At 55.0% G+C, this 24,189-nt stretch overlaps 2 protein-coding genes across 2 annotated transcripts; one reads left to right on the forward strand and one right to left on the reverse strand.

Moving 5' to 3' along the window:
- Positions 1-14,470: 14,470 nt before the first annotated feature.
- LOC103631990 (protein containing PDZ domain a K-box domain and a TPR region) lies at positions 14,471-16,621 on the forward strand. The gene is made up of 6 exons (XM_008653852.4): positions 14,471-15,336; positions 15,467-15,561; positions 15,686-15,762; positions 15,861-15,981; positions 16,085-16,144; positions 16,233-16,621. Exons 1-6 carry the CDS (start codon positions 14,808-14,810, stop codon positions 16,371-16,373), a joined length of 1,023 nt encoding a protein of 340 aa, XP_008652074.1. The 5' UTR covers positions 14,471-14,807; the 3' UTR covers positions 16,374-16,621.
- A 440-nt stretch (positions 16,622-17,061) lies between these two features.
- On the reverse strand, positions 17,062-21,297 carry LOC100283204 (uncharacterized). Its single transcript, NM_001156106.2, is given in 3 exon segments — positions 17,062-17,378; positions 18,324-18,614; positions 20,695-21,297. Coding segments are annotated over 3 exon segments (1,065 nt in total). The 5' UTR covers positions 21,208-21,297; the 3' UTR covers positions 17,062-17,117.
- Positions 21,298-24,189: the final 2,892 nt, after the last annotated feature.

The following is a 24,189-nucleotide window of genomic DNA, read 5'->3' on the forward strand; positions in this document are numbered from 1 at the left end:
GGGCTCGGACTTGGGCTCAGCCCCAGAAGACGACGAACTCCGCTCCGCCCGACCCCAGGGCTCGGACTCCGCCCTGGCCTCAGCCGACGGCCTCCGCCTCGCCCGACCCAGGGGCTCGGACTCGACCTCGGCCACGGAAGACAGACTCGACCTCGGCTTCGGAGGAGCTTCCACATCGCCCAACCTAGGGCGCAGACCAGCCACGTCAACAGGAGGCGCCATCATCACCCTACCCGAGCTGACTCGGGCCGCAGGAAACAAGACCGGTGTCCCATCTGGCTCGCTCCGCCAGATAGGCAATGATGGCGCCCCGCATACTCTGTGACGACGGCGGCTCTCAGCCCCCTTACGAAAGCAAGAGGACGTCAGCAAGGACTCAACCGCTCCGACAGCTATCCCTCCGCCAGGCTCCATCGCTCCTCCGACGGCCACGACATCACACCAGGTGGGTGCCAAAATCTCTCCGGCTGCCACAACGGCATGTACTTAGGGCGCTAGCTCTCCTCCGCTAGACACGTAGCACTCTGCTACACCCCCCATTGTACACCTGGATCCTCTCCTTACGCCTATAAAAGGAAGGACCAGGGCCCTCTTAGAGAGGGTTGGCCGCGCGGGGACGAGGACGAGACAGGCGCTCGCTTGAAGCCGCTCGCTCCCTCTCCCGCATGGACGCTTGTAACCCCCTACTGCAAGCGCACCCGACCTGGGCGCGGGACGAACACGAAGGCCGCGGGATTCCCCCTTCATGCTCGCCCTCGCGCTCGACCCATCTGGGCTGGGGCACGCGGCGACATTCACTCGTCGGCTCAGGGACCCCCCCGATCTCGAAACGCCGACAGTTGGCACGCCAGGTAGGGGCCTGCTGCGTGTTGACGAACAGCTTCCCGTCAAGCTCCAGATGGGCAGCCTCCAGCAACCTCTCCAACCCGGGACGGTGCTCCGTTTCGGGAGTCTTGAGTTCATGTCCCTCGACGGCAGCTACGACATGATACTCATTCCACCGTCGGGCGACAGCGGCAATGGCGGCCGACAGTCCGCCCGCCGGCGGCGGAATCGACGACGCCTTCCCCGCGTGGTGGAAGAACAACCTTCGAGCTCATCCCGCCCTCTTCCCCGCCGACGGAGGGGAAGGCGGGGCAACCAAGGCCAAGCAGGAGGCAACGCCTCGTCGGCTGTCGAGCGAGTCGACAGCGCCGGCACCCCAACGGGGGGCGCACCGGGTATCGACTTCGCGCTTGAGATGAAGACGAGCGCCGTCTCCCCGTGACACGCCAATCCCGAGCAAGCGGACGACGCTAGCACGCTCGCGAAAAGCTTGTTGGACGTCACCCTCGTACCTGAGACGACGGTGCATTCAGTCCCCGACGTGATTTCATCACCGCCCGTCGACCAAGAGGTACTGACCGATTCTCATCCCACGTCATTTGGATTCAGCCTCAACCCGCCTAGCGACTTCGCTTTGGCAGGCGCTCTCGTAGAGGCGAGTCCAAACCCTCTGGGGTTTCGTATGCGGTCACCTTGGGACCAGCTGACAGGCGTCTCGACCTACGGGCCCTCCGGGTCCGAGGAAGACGACGAGCCCAGCTTCTGTTGGGATTTCTCTGGACTTGGCAACCCCAGTGCCATGCAGGACTTCATGACCGCATGCAACTACTGCCTTTCCGACTGTTCCGACGGTAGCCGTAGCCTCGGCGACGAGGACTGCGGCCCAAGCCGCGAATGTTTCCACGTCGATCTAGGGGGTCCCACCGAAGGCAACCATCTCGGCATGCCGGAGGACGGTGATCTCCCTAGGCCGGTGCCTCGCGTCGATATCCCACGGGAGCTAGCTGTGGTCCCCGTTCAGGCGGGGGGCCATGACCCACAGCTCGAGCAAATCCGCGGGGTGCAGGCCAGGCTCGACGAGGGAGCAGGAGCGCTTGAGCCGATCCGCCGGGACGTCGGGCAGGCATGGGCGGGCCAGCCTCCGGCCGGAAAAATACGTCATCTACCCCAGGGCTTCCAGCACCGCATCACCGACGACGTCAGGGTTAGGCCACCACCCGCATCTATAGGTGTACATTTGTGTTGTGCCTAATAGGCCGGTCCAAAGCACACAATTTTTGGCACGGCCCATATCTGGCACGGCCCAACCTAATTGTGGGCCTGGGCCGGCACGGCCCACATTGTGGGTCGTGCCTGGGCCTCAAGTCAAGCCCACGGGCCGGCCTGGCACGACCCATTTAACTAAGGCCCACCGAGGCCCACTAAATATAGACTGAGTATATAACTAAGGTCCGTCAAAGCCCACATGACTAGCATAACTTGGAGAATCTAGAACTTCAATAAGCCATCAAGAACCAATACCTAGATATGGATAGTGAATAATGATGATGATCATTGTATATGTATTCTGTATGGATGTATAGTACTCAATTAAACACTAAACAGCGACCTGAATATTATTTGTGAGCTAGATGTAATATTTTTCTTTCTGACCAAAGGTTTATAATGTGCATCCACAAAACATCTTAGTTTTATTTTGGTCATATATATTTTATACTTTTTGTTGATGTATTATTGTTGTATGTATATGGGCCGGTCTGGCACATTAAGGTATTTTGGGCTATTTGGGCCGGTCTGGCACACATAACTAATTGTGGGCCGTGCCGTGGGCCGATGACTGGGCATACGTGCTGGCACGGCACGGCTTATAATTAGATATGTGCTTTTGTAGGCCGTGCCTTTGTGGGTCGTGCTTTTGTGGGCCTGTGTCGTGCCGGGCCAGGCCGGCCCACATGTACATGTATACCCGCATCTAGTGGGGTCGGCCAGAACCTGGCTGCAGCAGCAATGCTCCTCCGCTCGATGCCGGAGCCGTCAACCACCGAGGGGTGGCAAATCCAGGGAGAGCTCAAGAATCTCCTGGAAGGCGCCGCGGTCCGACGGGCTGAGAGCTCTGCCTCCCGAAGGCAGGGGTACCCCTCGGAACCTCATGCCGCGACTTCCCGATTCATGCGGGAAGCCTCGGTCTACACCGGGCGCACGCGCAACACCGCGCCTGCGGCCCCGGGTCGCCTCGGCAATGAGCACCATCACCGCGACCGTCGGGCCCACCTCGACGAGAGGGTGCGCCGAGGCTACCACCCCAGGCGTGGGGGACGCTACGACAGCGGGGAGGATCGGAGTCCCTCGCCTGAACCACCCGGTCCGCAGGCCTTCAGCCGGGCCATCCGACGGGCGCCGTTCCCGACCCGGTTCCGACCCCCGACTACTATCACAAAGTACTCGGGGGAGACGAGACCGGAACTGTGGCTCGCGGACTACCGTTTGGCCTGCCAACTGGGTGGAACAGACGATGACAACCTCATCATCTGCAACCTCCCCCTGTTCCTCTCTGACACCGCTCGCGCCTGGTTGGAGCACCTGCCTCCGGGGCAGATCTCCAACTGGGACGACCTAGTCCAAGCTTTCGCCGGCAATTTCCAGGGCACGTACGTGCGCCCTGGGAACTCCTGGGACCTCCGAAGCTGCCGACAGCAGCCGAGAGAGTCTCTCCGAGACTACATCCGGCGATTCTCGAAGCAGCGCACCGAGCTGCCCAACATCACCGACTCGGATGTCATCGGCGCGTTCCTCGCTGGCACCACCTGTCGCGACCTGGTGAGCAAGCTGGGTCGCAAGACCCCCACCAGGGCGAGCGAGCTGATGGACATCGCCACCAAGTTCGCCTCCGGCCAGGAGGCGGTCGAGGCTATCTTCCGAAAGGACAAGCAGCCCCAGGGCCGCCCATCGGAGGATGCCCCCGAGGCGTCAACTCAGCGCGGCGCCAAGAAGAAGGGCAAGAAGAAGTCGCAAGCGAAACGCGACGCCGCCGACGCGGACCTTGTCGCCCCCGCCGAGTACAAGAACCCTCGGAAACCCCCCGGAGGTGCCAACCTTTTCGACAAGATGCTCAAGGAGTCGTGCCCCTATCACCAGGGGCCCGTCAAGCACACCCTTGAGGAGTGCGTCATGCTTCGGCACCACTTCCACAGGGCCGGGCCACCCGCGGAGGGTGGCAGGGCCCGCGACGACGACAAGAAGGAAGATCACCAGGCAGGAGAGTTCCCCGAGGTCCGCGACTGCTTCATGATCTACGGTGGGCAAGCGGCGAACGCCTCGGCTCGGCACCGCAAGCAAGAGCGCTGGAAGGTCTGCTCGGTGAAGGTGGCGGCGCCAGTCTACCTAGACTGGTCCGACAAGCCCATCACCTTCGACCAAGCCGACCACCCCGACCATGTGCCGAGCCCGAGGAAATACCCGCTCGTCGTCGACCCCGTCATCGGCGACGTCAGGCTCACCAAGGTCCTCATGGACGGAGGCAGCAGCCTCAACATCATCTACGCCGAGACCCTCGGGCTCCTGCGTGTCGAACTGTCCTCCGTCCGAGCAGGCGCTGCGCCCTTCCATGGGATCATTCCCGGGAAGCGCGTCCAGCCCCTCGGATAACTCGACCTTCCCGTCTGCTTCGGAACACCCTCCAACTTTCGAAGGGAGACCCTGACGTTCGAGGTGGTCGGGTTCCGAGGAACCTACCACGCGGTGCTGGGAAGACCGTGCTACGCGAAGTTCATGGTCGTCCCCAACTACACCTACCTGAAGCTCAAGATGCCAGGCCCCAACGGGGTCATCACCGTCGGCCCCACGTACAAACACGCGTTCGAATGCGACGTGGAGTGCGTGGAGTACGCTGAGGCCCTCGCCGAGTCCGAGGCCCTCATCGCCGACCTAGAGAGCCTCTCGAAGGAGGTGCCAGACGTGAAGCGTCATGCCGGCAGCTTTGAGCCAGCGGAGATGGTTAAGTCCGTCCCCCTCGACCCCAGCGGCGACGCCTCCAAGCAGATCCGGATCGGCTCCGGGCTCGATCCCAAATAGGAAGCAGTGCTCGTCGACTTTCTCCGCGCGAACGCCGACGTCTTCGCGTGGAGTCCCTCGGACATGCCCGGCATACCGAGGGATGTCGCCGAGCGCTCGCTGGACATCCGAGCCAGAGCCCGACCCGTCAAGCAGCCTCTGCGCCGATTCGACGAGGAGAAGCGCAGAGCCATAGGCGAGGAGATCCACAAGCTAATGGCGGCAGGGTTCATCAAAGAGGTATTCCATCCCGAATGGCTTGCCAACCCTGTGCTTGTGAGAAAGAAAGGGGGGAAATGGCGGATGTGTGTAGACTACACTGGTCTAAACAAAGCATGTCCGAAGGTTCCCTACCCTCTGCCTCGCATCGATCAAATCGTGGATTCCACTGCTGGGTGCGAAACCCTGTCTTTCTTCGATGCCTACTCAGGGTATCATCAAATCAGGATGAAAGAGTCCGACCAGCTCGCGACTTCTTTCATCACACCCTTCGGCATGTACTGCTATGTCACCATGCCGTTCGGCTTGAGGAATGCGGGCGCGACGTACCAGCGGTGCATGAACCATGTGTTCGGCGAACACATTGGCCGCACGGTCGAGGCCTACGTCGATGACATCGTAGTCAAGACGAGGAAAGCCTCCGGCCTCCTTTCTGACCTTGAAGTGACATTCCGATGTCTCAAGGCGAAAGGCGTCAAGCTCAATCTCGAGAAGTGTGTCTTCGGGGTGCCCCAAGGCATGCTCTTGGGGTTCATCGTCTCCGAGCGGGGCATCGAAGCCAACCCGGAGAAGATCGCAGCCATCACCAGCATGGGGCCCATCAAAGACTTGAAAGGCGTACAGAGGGTCATGGGATGTCTCGCGGCTCTGAGCCGCTTCATCTCACGCCTCGGCGAAAGAGGTCTACCTCTGTACCGCCTCTTGAGGAAGGCCGAGTGCTTCACTTGGACCCCTGAGGCCGAGGAAGCCCTCGGGAACCTGAAGGCGCTCCTCACAAAGGCACCTATCTTGGTGCCCCCAGCTGCCGGAGAAGCCCTCTTGGTCTACGTCGCAGCGACCACTCAGGTGGTTAGCGCCGCGATTGTGGTCGAGAGGCAAGAAGAGGGGCATGCATTGCCCGTTCAGAGGCCAGTTTACTTCATCAGCGAGGTACTGTCCGAAACCAAGATCCGCTACCCACAAGTTCAGAAGCTGCTGTATGCGGTGATCCTGACACGGCGGAAGTTGCGACACTACTTCGAGTCTCATCCGGTAACTGTGGTGTCATCCTTCCCCCTGGGGGAGATCATCCAGTGCCGGCAGGCCTCGGGTAGGATTGCAAAGTGGGCGGTGGAAATCATGGGCGAGGCGATCTCGTTCGCTCCTCGGAAGGCCATCAAGTCCCAGGTCTTGACGGACTTCGTGGCCGAATGGGTCGACACCCAGCTACCGACGGCTCCGATTCAACCGGAGCTCTGGACCATGTTTTTCGACGGGTCGTTGATGAAGACGGGAGCCGACGCAGGCCTACTCTTCATCTTGCCCCTCGGGAAGCACATACGCTATGTGCTACGCCTCCATTTCCCGGCGTCCAACAATGTGGCTGAGTACGAAGCTCTGGTCAACGGATTGCGGATCGCCATCGAGCTAGGGGTCCGACGCCTCGACGCTCGCGGTGACTCGCAGCTCGTCATCGACCAAGTCATGAAGAACTCCCACTGCCGCGACCCGAAGATGGAGGCCTATTGCGATGAGGTTCGGCGCCTGGAAGACAAGTTCTACGGGCTCGAGCTCAACCACATCGCTCGGCGCTACAACGAGACTGTGGACGAGCTGGCTAAAATAGCCTCGGGGCGAACAACGGTTCCCCCGGACGTCTTCTCCCGGGATCTGCATCAACCCTCCGTCAAGATCGACGACACGCCCGAGCCAGAGGCACCCTCGGCCCAGCCTGAGGTACCCTCGGCCCAGCTCGAGGTACCCTCGGCACAGCCCGAGGCACCCTCAGCTCGGCCCGAGGCGCCCTCGGTTCAGCCCGAGGTACCCTCGGCCCCCGAGGGCGAGACGCTGCACGTCGAGGGGGAGCAAAGCGGGGTCATGCCTGATCAAAACTGGCAGACCCCGTACCTGCAATATCTCCACCGAGGAGAGCTACCCCTCGACCGAGCCGAGGCTTGGCGGGTGGCGCGGCCAAGTCGTTCGTCTTGCTGGGTGATGAGAAGGAGCTCTACCACCGCAGCCCCTCTGGCATCCTCCAGCGATGCATCTCCATCGCCGAAGGTCAGGAACTCCTGCGAGAGATACACTTGAGGGCTTGCGGCCATCACGCAGCGCCTCGGCGGTGGCCGACGCTACCAGAATTGTCCGCACCTGCGAAGGGTGTCAATTCTACGCAAGGCAGACCCACCTGTCCGCTCAGGCTCTGCAGACGATACCCATCACCTGGCCTTTTGCTGTGTGGGGCCTGGATCTCGTCGGCCCTTTGCAGAAGGCACCCGGGGGCTACACGCACCTGCTGGTCGCCATCGACAAATTCTCCAAGTGGATCGAGGTTCGACCCCTGAACAGCATCAGGTCCGAGCAGGCGGTGGCGTTCTTCACCAACATCATCCATCGTTTTGGGGTCTTGAACTCCATCATCACCGACAACGGCACCCAATTCACCGGCATAAAGTTCCTGGACTTCTGCGAGGATCACCACATCCGGGTGGACTGGGCCGCCGTAGCTCACCCCATGTCAAATGGGCAAGTAGAGCGTGCCAACGGCATGATTCTACAAGGGCTCAAGCCTCGGATCTACAACGACCTCAACAAGTTCGGCAAGCGATGGATGAAGGAACTCCCCTCGGTGGTCTAGAGCTTGAGGACAACGCCGAGCCGAGCCACGGGCTTCACGCCGTTCTTCCTAGTCTACGGGGTCAAGGCCGTCTTGCCCACAGACCTGGAATATGGCTCCCCGAGGACGAGGGCCTACAGCGACCAAAGCAACCAAGCTAGCCGAGAAGACTCGCTGGACCAGCTGGAGGAGGCTCGGGACAAGGCCTTACTACACTCGGCGTGGTACCAGCAGTCCCTGCGACGCTACCACGCCCGAGGGGTCCGGTCCCGAGACCTCCAGGTGGGCGACCTGGTGCTTCGGCTGCGACAAGACGCCCGAGGGCGGCACAAGCTCACGCCCCCCTGGGAGGGGCCCTTCGTCATCGCCAAAGTTCTGAAGCCCGGAACGTACAAGCTGGCCAACAGTCAAGGCGAGGTCTACTGCAACGCTTGGAACATCCAACAGCTATGTCGCTTCTACCCTTAAGATGTTTTCAAGTTGTTCATATACCTCGCACCCACGCAAAGTTTAGTCATCAAGGAAGGGTCGGCCTCGCCTCAGCAAAGCCCGACCCTCCCTCGGGGGCTAAAAGGGGGGGAACCCCCTCTGCGTCGAAATTTTCCTCGAAGAAAGATCTTTTCTGCCAGAATGTCTTTCGTGCTTTTTGACTACTTCGAAAGTATTCCTGAAAACGACGGAGTACACGTAAGCAGCCAAGGCTGACCGAGCCGAGGGACTCCTACGCCTCCGGGATACGGATACCTCACTCATCACCTTCTGCAATAAGTAACTCACGTTCGGATAAGTGATTCCGCGGACCGAACAAGTCTTCACATTCGGAAGCTCTTCTGCCGAAGCGATCCTTCGAGCCTTCTCAACTGCGTCGGTGACAGAGCCCCATGGACGGGTAAGAGTGCGCGTAAGCGGCAAGGCCGACCGAGCCGAGGGACTCCTACGCCTCCGGGATACGGATACCTCACTCATCACCTTCCGCGAGAAGCAACTCTCGCTCGCACAAACATCTCTGTTACCGACAAAAAAGTCCAGATACTCGAAACAAGAGGAAAAGAGACGCAGCTTTACAACACAGCGAGGGTGTGTTTTGGCCTCGGCGGCCGCAGGAAACACACGCTACAAGACAATCCGATCCTGCAGGCTCGGGTCTTGACGCTGGAAGGGAGCAGCAGCACCCTCGGCATCGACGACACCTTCGGCGAGGTCCGACCTAGCCTCGGACGGCGACGCGGTTCGAGGATCTCCACTCTGAAGGACGACGTCATCGCCACGCCCGGGCAATCGCTGCCAGGGTCTTCTCCGGGAATCCGGCCCGAGCAGGCGGCTCGGCCGGTCACCCCGGGGCCTCGGCCAGCCGTCCTCCAAGGACGTCAGCCCGACCCGAGGCCTCAGCTGGTCAACTCCGGCGTCGGTCCCGCTAACGGACGACCCGGCTAGGCTCCGGCCAACCAGGTTTTCTTTTCGAGCCAACTCTGCCTCTGTTCATGCTGACACCGCTACCCCTGGCCTCGACTCATCGAAGAGCGGCCGAGGGGTTCCTTTAACTAAGCTAGAGAAGCCTCGGACAACAAGGTCGACCGAGCCGAGGGACTCCTACGCCTCCGGGATACGGATACCTCACTCGTCACCTTTACATGGGGTGACTCACGCTTGGTGAAGCGGTTCAGACAACCAACAGGCGAGTCTTAGTGCTCAAAAATGAGGAAAAAACATGGCTCTGTGCCAAAATTACATACATGTTCAGGCCTCGACAGCCACAATGAACAAACACATTGGCATTCAAAGTGCCATTACAAACGGAACTCCGGTTCCACCTCCGCAGGTACGAACAACACCACTCGATGGGGGGCCTGCGGAGCAACAGAAGACCGACGAACGGCGCGCTGTCGCCCGCTCCAGCGGCGGCGACGACGACGACTTCTGCTCCGGGGGGCCGAACAGCGGCAGCGATGACCTTAGGGCGGATGCTGCTGCCAGGAGGCCCCCGCCCATGCCCAAACTCGTGAGGCAAGGACGGGCAGAAGGCCGTAGAGTTGGAGGTCGGTCCGTGGGCGGCCCTGGCTATCTCGTCGGCGGAAGAACCTCTTCCAGCTGCCGTGGCAGACGCCGGCACCGGGAGCGGCTCCGAAGCCACTCGCGTCCGAGAGCCAGGCACGCGGCAGCTGCCGGTGCCACGGACAACAACCGCCCTTCCCCCCGATCACTGAGGGAAGGAGCGGGCCGCCGCCCACGCAGGGGCTGGCCCCAACTCAGCACACTCCCCTCCCCAGCCCTGGTGATGAAAATCCTTGAGGCTGAGGGAGGGGCAGAGGCCGCAGCCCGGCTCGCTCTCCCCCACCATCAAACTGGAGGTCACCGTCTTGGGTGACCGCCGGCGGAGGGGTGCAGCCGGGCTGCATGATGAAAATCCTTGAAGCCGAACGATGGCTGAAAGGTACCAACTCCCACGGAGTTGCGTTCCTCCAACGACGAGGCGAAAAGACGGCGGGTATCCCCCATCCGGGGGCTTGGAAGGTGGAAAGACACGATGCATAAGGGAGCACGAAGACATGGTCGCCTTCTAAGGGGGTCACCCTCGTTTTAAAGGCGACTCCCCTTACTTGCGTCCCCAGCTGTCGCGGGCTGAGTCTTCTCCAACACGCTCCAAGGTCCTCCTCCTACGGCGCGGGGGCTGGGTCCCACACGTCATGCAAGCCGGCTCAGAGCAGAAGAAGCCAAACCGCCGTGCGCGGTGCGTACAACCGCCCAACGGTTACAAGCGACCCTCCACTTTTGCCCAGACCAGCGGGCGAAAGGGCGGGCAGCCATGCAGGCGGCATGCAACCGCGCCAAGTGGGCGCACTTCTCCGACTCCCAACACGCCCGGCATGGGGGCCCAGGCCCACGCGTCATGCAACCGGCGTGTCGAATGCTTCGTGCATGCAACTGCACAGCCACTTGCGCCACCACCGCGCCTCCTCGACTGCGGAACCAATGTCGCGACTCGAGGCGACCCAGCGCACGACCCAGCAGCGCCAGCCTGGCGCGACGGTCAATGCGGCCGAAAATGGGCCGGCAGTAATGACGGTGGCAGGCGGGCAGGAGCAGCGGTCACGTCGTCAGCCAAGCTCACGTCCCATCCGGGGGCAGCGAGAGAACCCTCTCTCACGGCGTGAAGACAACGCGCCCGTGTTCCGTTCCTCAAACGGCTCGCGCACGCGCAACGGCCGCCCCGCGAACCACTCGCCCCGTCGCATTAACTCCGCGGCGGGACAGGCGGCGCCCCTGACAGGAGAAGCGGGCGACGCTTCGCCTTCGCCATAATGACCGCGTCAAAAAAGGTACGCCGCGTCGTTCGATTTCGTATCCTTTTCCTTTTTTCCTCTTTCTCTCTCTTGCAATAGGGATCGAGAAAGGGGATACCCTGAAAAGGATCCTTCCCTGTGAAGGAACCAGGCTCCGAGCCTCCCTACTGATCAGAGGTTCGAAGGCTGGCCCCTCAGAAGGGTTCGACAGCCGCCTCAGATCACGTGGGCCCTACACCCACTACTGGTCAGAGGTTCGAAGGCCGCCCCCCCGGAAGGGTTCAACGACCGCCTCAGGCTACTCGGGCTCCGCGCCCACTACTGATCAGGGGTTCGAAGGCTGGCCCCCGAAGGGTTCACAGCCGCCTCAGACACAGAGCGAGGGATGACCATGGGTACGTTCGATACATAACCAAGGCTCGGGCTGCGCTCCCGAGGTACCCTAGGACATTTCCGAGACCAGTGGGAACGATCTTGTAACGGAATCCCATCAGAGGGAGGCATCGAGCCCTCGGACCCCGTCGCCAGGGGACCGGGTCCGGCAGATCACCCGCAGGTACTTTTGGGCGTGCCTCTGGGCCCCTAGCCGACCCCTAACGAACGGGGCACGGACGTCCACTCGGATTACCCGCTTGCAGCTCACCGGAGACACCATGTTCGGCGCCCATCGAGGGCAACATGGCGCTTTCCCCCCCTCCTCCTTGCGGAAAGGCAACGCAGGGGCGTATGTAAAAAAGCCGAGTCTGTCCCTGATCGCCCTCTCGCCCTGTGCAGAGGCTCGGGGGCTGCTCTCGCAAACCTGGCTCCGGCCGAACCGTTGACAGCGTCAACATACCAGCCCGAGAACTTGGGACCCGACCGTACACCCGGGCTACGGCCAGCTCGCATGAGGGAACGATCAGACCAGCCGAAGCATTACGCGAGGCATTAAGACCTCGAAGGAGTGAAACCACTCCTCCGAGGCCTCGGGGGCTACACCCGGTGGGTGCGCTCGCGCGCACCCACCGGAACAAAACGCAACCGAGAAAGGCTGGTCCCCTTGCAAAAAAGTGCGACGAAAGCCTCCAAGCGAGTGCTAACACTCCCTTCGAGGCTCGGGGGCTACTGTCGGGGACCATAATTAGGGGTACCCTCAAGGCTCCTAATTCTCAGCTGGTAACCCCCATCAGCATAAAGCTGCAAAGGCCTGATGGGTGCGATCAAGTCAGGGATCAGTCCATTCGAGGGACTCGATCACGCCTCGCCCGAGCCTAGCCTCGGACAAGGGTAGCCGACCCCGGAGGATTTCTGTCTCGCCCGAGGCCCCCCTCCAGCGACGAACATATTTCCGGCTCGCCCGAGGCCCTGCCTTCGCCAAGAAGCAACCCTGACCAAATCGCCGCACCGACCGACCAAATCGCAGGAGCATTTAATGCAAAGGTGGCCTGACACCTTTATCCTGACGCACGCCCCCCAGCCGGCAGAGCCGAAGTGACCGTCGTCACTTCGCCGCTCCACTGACCGGCCTGACAGAAGGACAGCGCCGCCTGCGCCACTCCGACTGCGGTGCCACTTGACAGAGTGAGACTGACAGGCAGTCAGGCCCTGCCGAAGGCACCATAGGAAGCTCTGCTTCGCCTGACCCAGGGCTCGGACTCGGGCTAAGTCCCGGAAGACGGCGAACTCCGCTCCGCCCGACCCAGGGCTCGGACACGGGCTAAGTCCCGGAAGACGGCGAACTCCGCTCCGCCCGACCCAGGGCTCGGACTCGGGCTCAGCCCCAGAAGACGATGAACTCCGCTCCGCCCGACCCAGGGCTCGGACTCGGGCTAAGTCCCGGAAGACGGCGAACTCCGCTCCGCCCGACCCAGGGCTCGGACTTGGGCTCAGCCCCAGAAGACGACGAACTCCGCTCCGCCCGACCCCAGGGCTCGGACTCCGCCCTGGCCTTAGCCGACGGCCTCCGCCTCGCCCGACCTAGGGGCTCGGACTCGACCTCGGCCACGGAAGACAGACTCGACCTCGGCTTCAGAGGAGCTTCCACATCGCCCAACCTAGGGCGCAGACCAGCCACGTCAACAGGAGGCGCCATCATCACCCTACCCTGAGCTGACTCGGGCCGCAGGGAACAAGACCGGCGTCCCATCTGGCTCGCTCCGCCAGATAGGCAATGATGGCGCCCCGCATACTCTGTGACGACGGCGGCTCTCAGCCCCCTTACGAAAGCAAGAGGACGTCAGCAAGGACTCAACCGCTCCGACAGCTGTCCCTCCGCCAGGCTCCATCGCTCCTCCGACGGCCACGACATCACACCAGCTGGGTGCCAAAATCTCTCCGGCTGCCACAACGGCATGTACTTAGGGCGCTAGCTCTCCTCCGCTAGACACGTAGCACTCTGCTACACCCCCTATTGTACACCTGGATCCTCTCCTTACGCCTATAAAAGGAAGGACCAGGGCCCTCTTAGAGAGGGTTGGCCGCGCGGGGACGAGGACGAGACAGGCGCTCGCTTGAAGCCGCTCGCTCCCTCTCCCGCGTGGACGCTTGTAATCCCCTACTGCAAGCGCACCACCTCTCTCACGCCGGTCTCCGGCCGCCTCGCTTTCCCCCCTTCGCGCTCGCCCTCGCGCTCGACCCATCTAGGCTGGGGCACGCGGCGACATTCACTCGTCGGCTCAGGGACCCCCCGTTCTCGAAACGCCGACATGTCTACAATAAGGTTTTTGGATTGTTGAATAATTAGACAATTTTCATATTAAATTCCGAATACAAATCATGACCAAATCAGAAAACCGAAGTAAAAAGTCAAATCAGAAGAACTGGGATGATCTGGATGTTAGATTGGTGAGTGAGTGTGTGTGGCCTCCATATTTAAACTCTCCACACACTCTCCTCACATCCATGACTTGATGAGTGAGTGTGGCTTCCATATTTAAACTAGTTATACTCCACTTGGACTAGCAATATGGTGCTATTGGTTCCACCATTCCCTAGCCATACACATATATGGGCTTTTGAGATTTTCCTGAGATTTAATTGAATTTTTCAATTGAGTCTAGCCCATAAATCCTAACAGATAAGATGAATATCGATGATCTTGTATTCTATCCTCGAATGAGATTGTGGTAACTTAAAAAAGTGGAATTCACTCGGGTACTCAAACCGGTAGGGTCTATAGTTGTCTTTCTTTGTTGCCCCCCATCATCATCTATCTTAACTATGCATCAAGCTTCCATCGTCAAGAACGCTGTGTGACGAGAAAAATGATGGACTGGGATTGGGAGAGAACTTTTTGTCTTTTGAGTCGTGTGTTTGAGTGAACTTTGTGACAGGTGGGGTCCGATTTCAAGAGCCTCTTGATGGAATAAAGCCAGATGGATTTTCCGTTATGCAAATGAAAAGGGGGAAAAAGGCTTTTTTTTTTCTTTTCTGTTCAAAAGGGGGGAAAAAGATAAACTTTCTACTGACATGGAAGGTGACACGTACGTACTAACGCCCGGCGCCGGACACCGGCCCTGTCACTCCCTCAGTCGTCAGTCCTCAGCCGTTAGCTACTTTGTTCTTCCCAGTGTGTCCGTGCTCTGGTGTGTGGCCTCCGTCTCACGCCTGAGCTGCAAGCCCTCTTGGCGCCACACAGCGCAGGATGAGCCACAGAACAGAAGCGTCTCTTCCTCCTCCTCTTCTTCCTCCTCATCTGCACCACCACAGAACACAGATTCGCGAGCCCAAGACCAAGAGCAAGAGAAGAAGAGCTCAGCTGCTGCTGCGGTGCTGCCGGTGCCGGGCGGAGTTTAACATCGCGCCGCAGCTAACTCAACGCAGTTAAGCTTCTCCTACTCCTAGCTTAGCCAATAGCCATGGCGCTGGCTAGCCAGGTCGCCGCTAACCAGCCGCCGCCGCCGACGCTCTCCTCCCCCGCCCGCCGCCTCCCAAGAGCCAGCAGCAACGCTCTGCTGCTGCTCCAGCCGGCGGCCGCGGTCCTCGGCGGCCGGACCCTGAGGCTTCGGCCTCCCGGCGCGCGGAGGAGGGCCCTGGACGCCGTCGTCGTCGCGCGGGCGTCGTCTGAGGCGAAGGCGGAGACCGCCGAGGCGGGCGGCGGCGGCGGGGGAGCGGAGGAGGAGCGGCCGTACGAGGAGTACGAGGTGACGATCGAGAAGCCGTACGGGCTCAAGTTCACCAAGGGCCGCGACGGCGGCACGTACGTGGAGGCCATCCAGCCCGGCGCCGCCGCCGACCTGACCGGCCAGTTCGAGGTGGGCGACAAGGTGCTGGCCACCAGCTCCGTCTTCGGGGAGGAGATCTGGCCGGCGGCGGGGTACGGCCAGACCATGTACTGCATCCGCCAGAGGATCGGCCCTCTGTACATGAAGATGGAGAGGAGGTTTGGTGAGAAGAGAACCCAGCCCTGAGCCCCTGAGCCCTCCCCCCGCTATTGTAACAAGAAATGGGAACTGAGGAGTTCTCCTTCTCCTCTTGCTGCATGCTGATGTGCTGACTGGGTCACTCTGGAGTTCAGGTAAGTGGGACGGCGCCGGCGACCTCACCGAGAAGGAGATCATCAGGTTCGAGAGGAACTCCGGAGTGGTCAGCGGCAGGGTGCGGGAGATCCAGGTGAGTGGAGTAGAAGTAGAACAGAAGTAGTAGTGTAGGCGTGTAGCTAGCAATGAAATGCGCAGAATGGTTGTTGTTCTTTTGCTCACTGCCTGCCATGTCTCTGCAAAACTCCCCCCCGCAGCTGCAAAACTACCAGAGGAAGATGGAGCAGAAGATGCAGAGGGAAGAGGACCTCCGCATGGGGCTCAAGCTGTACAAGTCGGTGAACTGACAGCGCTATGCGATTGCTTGCTTTGCTTCAGTTCCGAAAAAAAAAAGTCTCTTTGGACTAACGGGGGGAAAGGAAAGAAATGCAGGGACGGGAAGTACGAGGAGGCGCTGGAGAAGTTCGAGTCGGTTCTGGGGTCGAAGCCGGAGCCCAGCGAGGCCGCCATCGCCAGCTACAACGTCGCCTGCAGCTACTCGAAGCTGGGCCGGGTTCAGTGACTCTCACTGGCTGCTCGCTATCTTGTTCTTCAGGTCTGCTACTCTGAACTGAAGGAAGGCGGCTCATGTCTTCTCTGTTGCTTCGTTTGTGCAGGTAGAGGCTGCGCTTTCTGCGCTGGAGGATGCGCTCAAGTCAGGGTATGAAGACTTCAAGGTAGTATAATACTTGTTCTGCAGTATGAAACACATGGTTTGTTGCTACTGATCTGATGGCACGAGACTTGGTCGACTTCTCCTTGCAGGCAGTTCGCACCGACCCGGATCTCGCGAACCTGAGGAAGTCGGAGGAGTTCGAGCCCTTGCTGAAGAACTACGACGAGTCGTTCATCAACGAGAACGCCATCAACGCCATCAAGTCCTTGTTCGGACTCGGAAACAAGTGAGGCGATTGTTAGCTTAGCTTGCCCTCGTACCTGACCATTTGCCGTGCAGATACATTGTGTGTATGAGTACTGTCCAAATGTAAAGGAAAATATGCAATTGTGCTTGTCAGCCACATGCCAAATATGTTAAGGATCAAGAAGGTGAATATGTTAGCGGACAAACTCACGAGACAAGTATTGAGAACTCTGGATTGGATTCTTTTTTCAGGTTCAAACAGTTTAATGACTTGTCAAGAAAAGAAAACGCATCAATTCTTCCTGGTTCACCATTTTTTACTCAAAATCTGGCAGGCGGACTTCAAAGAACTCAAACTTTGTATTTTGTGCATCAATCGGCATGAATCTATGTACTTGCAAGTATTTCCAGGCAATCATCCAACGACGAGTACATCAGGAGTTAATACTAATATATATTGCACGTAACCAATTTACGTTAACAACCAGAAAACATTTAGATCATATCATAAACCAAATCATCAGATAAAAAGATATCAAACAACTGTACAGACAGGCAACATCAATCTCAGGGCCAAGAAAGAAAGCCCAACTTGGCATGCTTCCTGTTTGAAGCAAGGGCAAGAAAGATACCCCAGCAGATCACCCTCGCCAAAGCAGGGCCTGATGTTACATAATCAAGTTAGCTGTCTGCTTGTATTATTAGCATGGTATTTTTGCTTCCCAGAAAAGTACAGAGGAACACATCCCTCGTTCCTATCTAGTTAAAAGGTTAGACGTCGACCACCACTAGACTGAGCAGTCAAGTTCCCTGAGAATCTTTGCGGCATCCTCAGGGAAAACTGGGTTGATGTAGCACCCACTTCCAAGCTCAAATCCGCCTACTACACTTAACTGGGGCACAATCTGGAGGAACCAGTGTGTATAAGGCAGGCAGGATGATGAAATCTTAAATGGTGCGCTGTGGACCATAAAATTGAATGGTGGGTCATTAAGCTGCTTAGACAACTTTTGCAGCATAGTCTTTAACAGAGACCCAAGGTCCAGTGCCTGCAGATAATATTGCAATAACTTAGTGCCCAAAAAAAAGGTGGTGCTGACAAGCAGAATCTGCTACTATCAACATGCCTGGAATTTATTTATGTACTGAGTAGCTCATGACTATGACATGAAATGGCCAAACTTATTGACAGCATTAGTAACGCAGATATGGCCCATAGTGGCATATTGTTCCCCATGACACAAATTGGGGAAGTGATCAAGTGAACCTACTAATCCCTCATCTTCGTTCAGTAGAAATGCAATAAAACCCATAAGTGTAATACTGTGCTTGGAATAAGCGAAGATTGAATAAGATAATTAAATGCATCAGAAAACTGCAATGTGTATCTGGTTACAGAATGTGAGTACGGCCAAATACAACAACAACAAAGTCTTTTTGTCCCAAGCACGTTGGGGTAGGCTAGAGATGAAACCCCGTATGAAAACCTCAGAGCTCAACCCTAAAGAAAAGAAAAGGGAAACAAAGGCAAAGGAGAACCGAAAAACGACGAAACGGGAAAACACATAAAAAGAGATAAAACCCATAAGAACCAGCAAGATCTAAATGGGCACAAGAAAAGGTCAAACGATTAAGGAGGAAAAGCGATCTAAAAGCGAAACTATTTGTGAGTACGGCCAAATAAGGTAATTAATTACAAATTTTCACTGAAGGAACCATTTTCCATGGCCTTAGAAGGAATGACATATATACTATACAGCTAGTATTTAAGCATGCAAATTAAACCAATAACTACAGCAGATGCATTAAACTATTGGCACAGAAGTTTATCAATAACCTAACAGGAACTCGAAAAAGGTACAACAAGAGAAAATATGAAGGGAAGTTTGAACTTCAAAACATGTAGTGATATTCGTATACACAAGTCTAAACCACTATTGGACTATTGGTCAGTAAAAATTGAAATATCTAGCTGATTTAAAAACACTCCATACCTTATCTTGATCTATTTCATGAAAATAAGAAATATGTTGTCGAGGAATAATCCATATCTCAAATGGATATGATGCTGCAAAAGGAACAATGGCAGAAAAATTAGGTGTTTCACTGATCAGGATATCTTTGGGCCTAATCTCACAAAGGCTGCAGTTCCCTGATCTGTCAAAAATCTCCTTCATGCAGTTAAGCCGAGTTGTAACAGAGGGAGGGACAAAGGGAGTTCCCAACATTTGGCTGTGTGAATGTGCCATCGAAGCTCCAGCAGATGCCCCATGGTTCTTAAACACCTAAGCATATTAAGACAAAGAAACTTTTAAAGGCATGATAAAATCAACAGAGGTACTATAGAAGGTAAAGTAAAAAAGAGGCAACTTGCAGTCAATAACAAAAAAAATTGTTGTTGTTGTCAATAACAGGCTTCAGGAATGAATATAGCCTACTGCTAACCGGAAACAATCGACAGGGCAAAAATAGATCCAACAAAACAAGTACTAAGATGGGTTTGTGGAACAACGACTGGGACTTGAATATGTAGGAGCTAAGTTTTGTTTGAAAGTGATGAAATTATTGTCCATTAAGGGTCCGTTTGAAAGCTTTCAATGAGCAAGTTTCAGTCTCACTTATATCTTCATTCAATAAATTTAGTTTAGAGGAGAATCACCAATTAGTTTGTATGAGTTAACTAAAGGAGCATTACATGTAAGGCCACGGCAGACCGTGCAAACGGACGTGCAAAACATTGTTTTGTTATGTAAACGACACTGTTTACAGAATGAGATAGGGAGTGTGATAGGTAGTTTGCTGGAGATAGCCTAAGAATGTAATATTTTGTAAATTACCATCCACTAGCACAGTAACAGTGGCAATGCTCAAACATACCACACCTATGTCCTTGCGGTAAACACGAGAACTGCACCAAACTACATATCTACACAAAACAGACAGTCCACCTGCACAGACCATAATAACAAGCATTGCTATTGGCTAACAAATAACATGGAAAGCATCATAAACACTAGAAATGGCCTATAAGGATGAACATGTTGATTCATTTTCCTTAGAGACTGATTATTTTCTACTTTCTATGGTTGGCAAAATTCCAATATAAAGATGAGTCCACATTTAAAATAGGCACACTTCATCGCCTTGTGGCTTCACAGGTGAGAGGCAACGATTTTTATTTGGGAACTTAGACACGGTAGGAAAGTATCGAACTCAGAGCAAATGGGTTCGTAGCAAACAAACTACTGAGTTTTCACCGCAGATCCTAAACAAACAGATCCTAAACAAATGAGATACTGGTATTTTCTATTTATTAACCCATAGTACAATACCCCAACGTCAGCTAACAGGTTCCTACATGGATATATAGAAGACAAATATGTCACATGGCCAGTGCATGAAAAAGGTTCAAAGCATAAGCGATGCAGTAAACGACAAAGGCACTAACTACTGAAACAACATGTTTCGCAAGTGAACAATACAGATGTCTGCAACGATTTGTCAATCAAGATTCAAGAATCACCAGATCCAAGCTTAATTAAATGAACCCTACACAAAACTCGACATAATAGACAAAATAAAAAATTGCATTCTAAACTAAAAGGTGAACATGTTATTGTCCATATCTATCTTGCCATAAAAAATGGTTGACATAAACATAGGTGTAACAGCAAGTGTTCCATTCTAAACTAAAAGGTGAACATGTTATTGTCCATATCTATCTTGCCATAAAAAAGGATTGACATAAACATAGGTGTAACAGCAAGTGTCTAGGAATTGGGATCTTGTGAAGCCTCCAGCAACCTTAACTGCCGTGCAACATAACCTCCAGAAAAAAGCATATCTTACAACATACACAACAAGTTTGTAAACTTTGTCACGGCAACATTACCCATACGTTATAAAGGCACATATATCTGAATTTATAAATTATAATCTCGTTTACAGGCAATGCATATCACGATACTATAATTTTACATTAATGTGCCCAAAATGTCAATCTCAGTACCAACATAGAGAAACACATCAAGTCATCAAGATCCCAATTAGAAGTTACATAGAACCATCGACACGTGTGAAAAAAAGAACGACAACACAATACCTCCAGCTAATGAATTTTAGTGGTTACTATAGCAACTATATCCGGTGTTTAGCATTCGTCAAGTTTTAACTGACAAGTTCAAGGTGCTTTAAGACGCATCAATTTGTAGTGCCTAGTTTTGCAGTTTGGAAATGCTCTTAGCGTCCTAACATTTTGCCACATTTTTTCACCATTATCCAAAGAATGAAATGGCCCAGCCGCCCGGTAGAGGCAAACTAAGCAGAAATGGGATGCACACACGTTAAAGCCTCTCTAGGCTCTACCTGAACATACTGCACCGCGGGGTGCTCCCCGAGCTGCCGCACGCGCTCCGCGTAGGCGAGCAGCACGTCGCGGACCCCCTCGGCGTCCAGGTCCCAGAGGCGCACGTCGTGGCGCGGTGTCTCGATGACCACATCGTGGAAGCCGAAGCCGGGGACGGCGCGCTCCCCAGGCTCGTCCGAGGAGACATCCCCCTCTGCCTCTGGCACAGGCGGCGGGTCCACGTCGCGGCGCAGCGCGGGGTAGAGGTTCTGGATGACGCGGATCCGCCACGGCAGCGAGCCGTCGGGCGGCACGCGGAAGATCTGGGGCGCGCACTCGGACTCGCGGCCGGCGCAGAAGGGGCAGGACGGCTTGGGCGGCGCGTCGGCCCCCGGGCCCGGGCTAGGGTTGGTGGGGTTGTGGGACTTGAGGTCGGTGGGGCGGCGCGAGCGCGCCGGAGAGAAGACGACCCACCGCCCGAACACGGCGTCACGGCGGGCCTCCGAAGTCCTCGAAGCTTCCGCCGCCGCCATCTCGAAAGCCTCGGGAGAAGGCGGTGATGATGAACGGTGATGCCTGACGAGTAGAGACGGAGACAGTGCTGCTCTCTCTGTTGACCGCACAACCCGCCCGCCTGGCAGAGTGGCAGTTTCACGGATAGTCTCTAGATGGACGACACTTGGGATGGGGCTGTTTCGCTGACCGCTGGGACCCACATGTCACTTGGGGCAGCGAGCCCTACGCTGGGTTGGTCGGTCGGTCGCAAATCGCAATGGGGCACAGGCACAGCTGCAAAAGAGTTTGACCGTTTTTTCTAAATTGTTTGACCCCGCCGTTTCATTTGACAGACTAAAAATTACTCCCTTTATTTTAATCTTTAAATTGCTGATAGAACTAAAATAGAGACTAAATTGTTTTAGTCGCTAGTGCCGTAAGAGGTAACTAAAAGGGATAAGATCATATCTAAGAGACTCTTTATTTTTTTCTCTATTTGACTATTTATTTACCTTTTTATAAAGATTCATTTTATTGGTAGCATCTCCATCCAATAGATTATCTATCTAGTTTGGCTAGTCAGGTGTCTAGCTAAATTTGGCTAGTGAGGGAGCTAATTTGAAAAGTCAGGTAGTTTGGTGAGTAAGATAGCTAGCCTGTTGGAGAGTTATTTTGATGCCGAATAATTAAAATTTGTCTTGGTAAACCATTTAGGTTGTGTCCAGCAAGGGACGGTAAACCGTCCGGTACCCTTAATATAGGGTTCAGACACGTCCTCAACGCGCCCAGCAACGTACTCTATATCGCACTCTAAATTTTAGAGGACGCCGCACGCACCCTAGATGTGGAGAATTCCAGACGTCCGATATCCGGGCTCGGGGTCGGGCTCGCGCGGTGGTGAAAAATCCGGAGCCGCTGTTGTGTCGTCGCTGGCGACTTCCATCCAAGTCGGCGAGGGGGGCTCGCGGCGCTGCTCCTCGGCGGCGCCGCCCAAGCTGGGCTCGAAGAGGCCGTGCTCGAGCGGGTCCGGAGGCGGACCGCTCTCGGTGGCTGGAGGCAAGGAGGTCGGCGCCGACGACTCAAAGATCCAAGGAGCGGGTGGTTCTGTGGGTGTTCGTCGCCGTCGAACCGCCATCGCCAAGAAGCTGAGAAGATCGACGGCGCCGACGAAGGAAGCTGGGGAGAAACGCAAGCGCATCTCGACGCCACCTTCTTCATCGTCTTCCATTAGGTCGGGTGGTCCAGATCCGAAGAAAAAAAGGTAAACATTGAAGATCGATTTTGCTTTCTATGATTCTAGTACTTAATGCTACAACTCGTCCAGATCTAGGGTTACGAATTTAGGGTTATACATTCGATGGATGTAGGATTCCTAGACCATTATGTTTTGTGTTCATAAATTTGGTTCCCATTACAAAAAAATTTATTGTGGTACAAGAATTCTCTGTTGTAGTCATCGATGTGTGTTTACAAATACATGGGGACTGTTTTAGATAGACTGAATCATGAGCACTATGCTATCTCTTGATAATTGATGTTCACATTAACCAAATATCTTTGTGGTACAAGCTTTGTTGATATAGGAATCGATGTGTATTCACAATGACTTGGCCAATTCTTTTGACACAGTCAATGATGATTTTATCTTCATAATTCATGTTCATTACTCATGTGCTTATTTCAACTGCCTACTGCCAATACTAGCTGAACTAAAGCACGATACATAAAATTATCACCTACATATATTAACACAACCATATGTTTTATGTAGACCATGGATTTGGAGAACGCAAAGCTCCGAAGAGCACTGGCTCATTTAATCATAGTAGTGGAGCAGCGTTGTGCCGACATCATCGATGTCGTCCACGGTGCCTTCCAACCAGTTAGCGGACCAGACCTCAATGAAATGAATCGTGCTTTAGTTCAGATCGAGGACCTCGCCAAGGACCTTGATCACCTAGCTCTAGAAAAAGACTGGGAGATGGAGCACATGGCCCCTTCTCCAATTGCCTCATCATCAGAAACAGAGGATGAGCTTCTGCTTGATTATGATTCAGAGTTGAATCCTGACGATATCGTCGGCTACGACGATGGACGCGACTACTCCACCGACGACACCTATCCCTACTAGATTAGCATGCACCTAAGGAATATGTGTATGTGTTAGGTTTATGTGAGTCCAAGTAGTCTTTTGTATGTGAACACAACAGATGTGTGTCACAAGTGAGTGGTTTAGTTAATGTCATGTTTATGTTGTCGACAACTATCCGGACGCGATGTTGATGACATGTTTATGTTAACGTGGTCTGTTAAATGTTATGAACTTTGCAATATATCTAGTCTGCACCACTTCTGAGTTTCTTGTGCCTGACCTGTTAACATTCACATGGTTCTGCTTTCATTTCACATGGTTCTTATGTGACTACCTTCAATGTACAGCATGGGTACGGATTGGAACCAAGTTATGGCACAATATGGCAGTTTCCTATTCGAGGATGATGGCACTCAGTTTGACAACACTGCACTTCCTCCTCCGACTGATATACCAGCCTAGGCCTCACCAGCACCACCTCCAGTGAAGAAGCCTCCTCAACGCACAAAGCTAGCCAATTTTACGTCTGAAGAGGATATGAGGGTTTGTCAAGCATGGTTGGCTGTCAGTTGTGATCCGATTGTGAACACTGGTCAGAAGCGTCAAGGATTTTGGAATCGGATTTGAAAGGGAATTAGGCTTACACCTAGTCCCTAATTAATTTTGGTGGTTGAATTGCCCAACACAAATATTTGGACTAACTAGTTTGCTCTAGTGTATAAGTTATACAGGTGCCAAAGTTTCACACTTAGCCAATAAAAAGACCAAGTATTGGGTTCAAACAAAGGAGCAAGAGCCAACCGAAGGCACCTCTGGTCTGGCGCACCGGACTGTCCGGTGCACCACCGGACATGTCCGGTGCACCAGAGGCTGAAGTCTTCGCTCTCGGGAAATTCCAGAGGCGACTCCACTATAATTCACCGGACTG

The sequence above is a fragment of the Zea mays genome, chromosome 7, assembly GCF_902167145.1.
Source record: "Zea mays cultivar B73 chromosome 7, Zm-B73-REFERENCE-NAM-5.0, whole genome shotgun sequence".
In the NCBI taxonomy this organism is placed as follows: Eukaryota; Viridiplantae; Streptophyta; class Magnoliopsida; order Poales; family Poaceae; genus Zea; species Zea mays.

Bases quoted from the DNA above. Each gene is read 5' to 3' on its own strand.
- LOC103631990 (XM_008653852.4), top strand. From the start codon at position 14,808: ATGGCGCTGGCTAGCCAGGTCGCCGCTAACCAGCCGCCGCCGCCGACG. The intron at 15,763-15,860 runs GTCGGTGAACTG...AAAGAAATGCAG, and splicing joins ATGGGGCTCAAGCTGTACAA to GGACGGGAAGTACGAGGAGG. The intron at 16,145-16,232 runs GTAGTATAATAC...TTCTCCTTGCAG, and splicing joins CAGGGTATGAAGACTTCAAG to GCAGTTCGCACCGACCCGGA.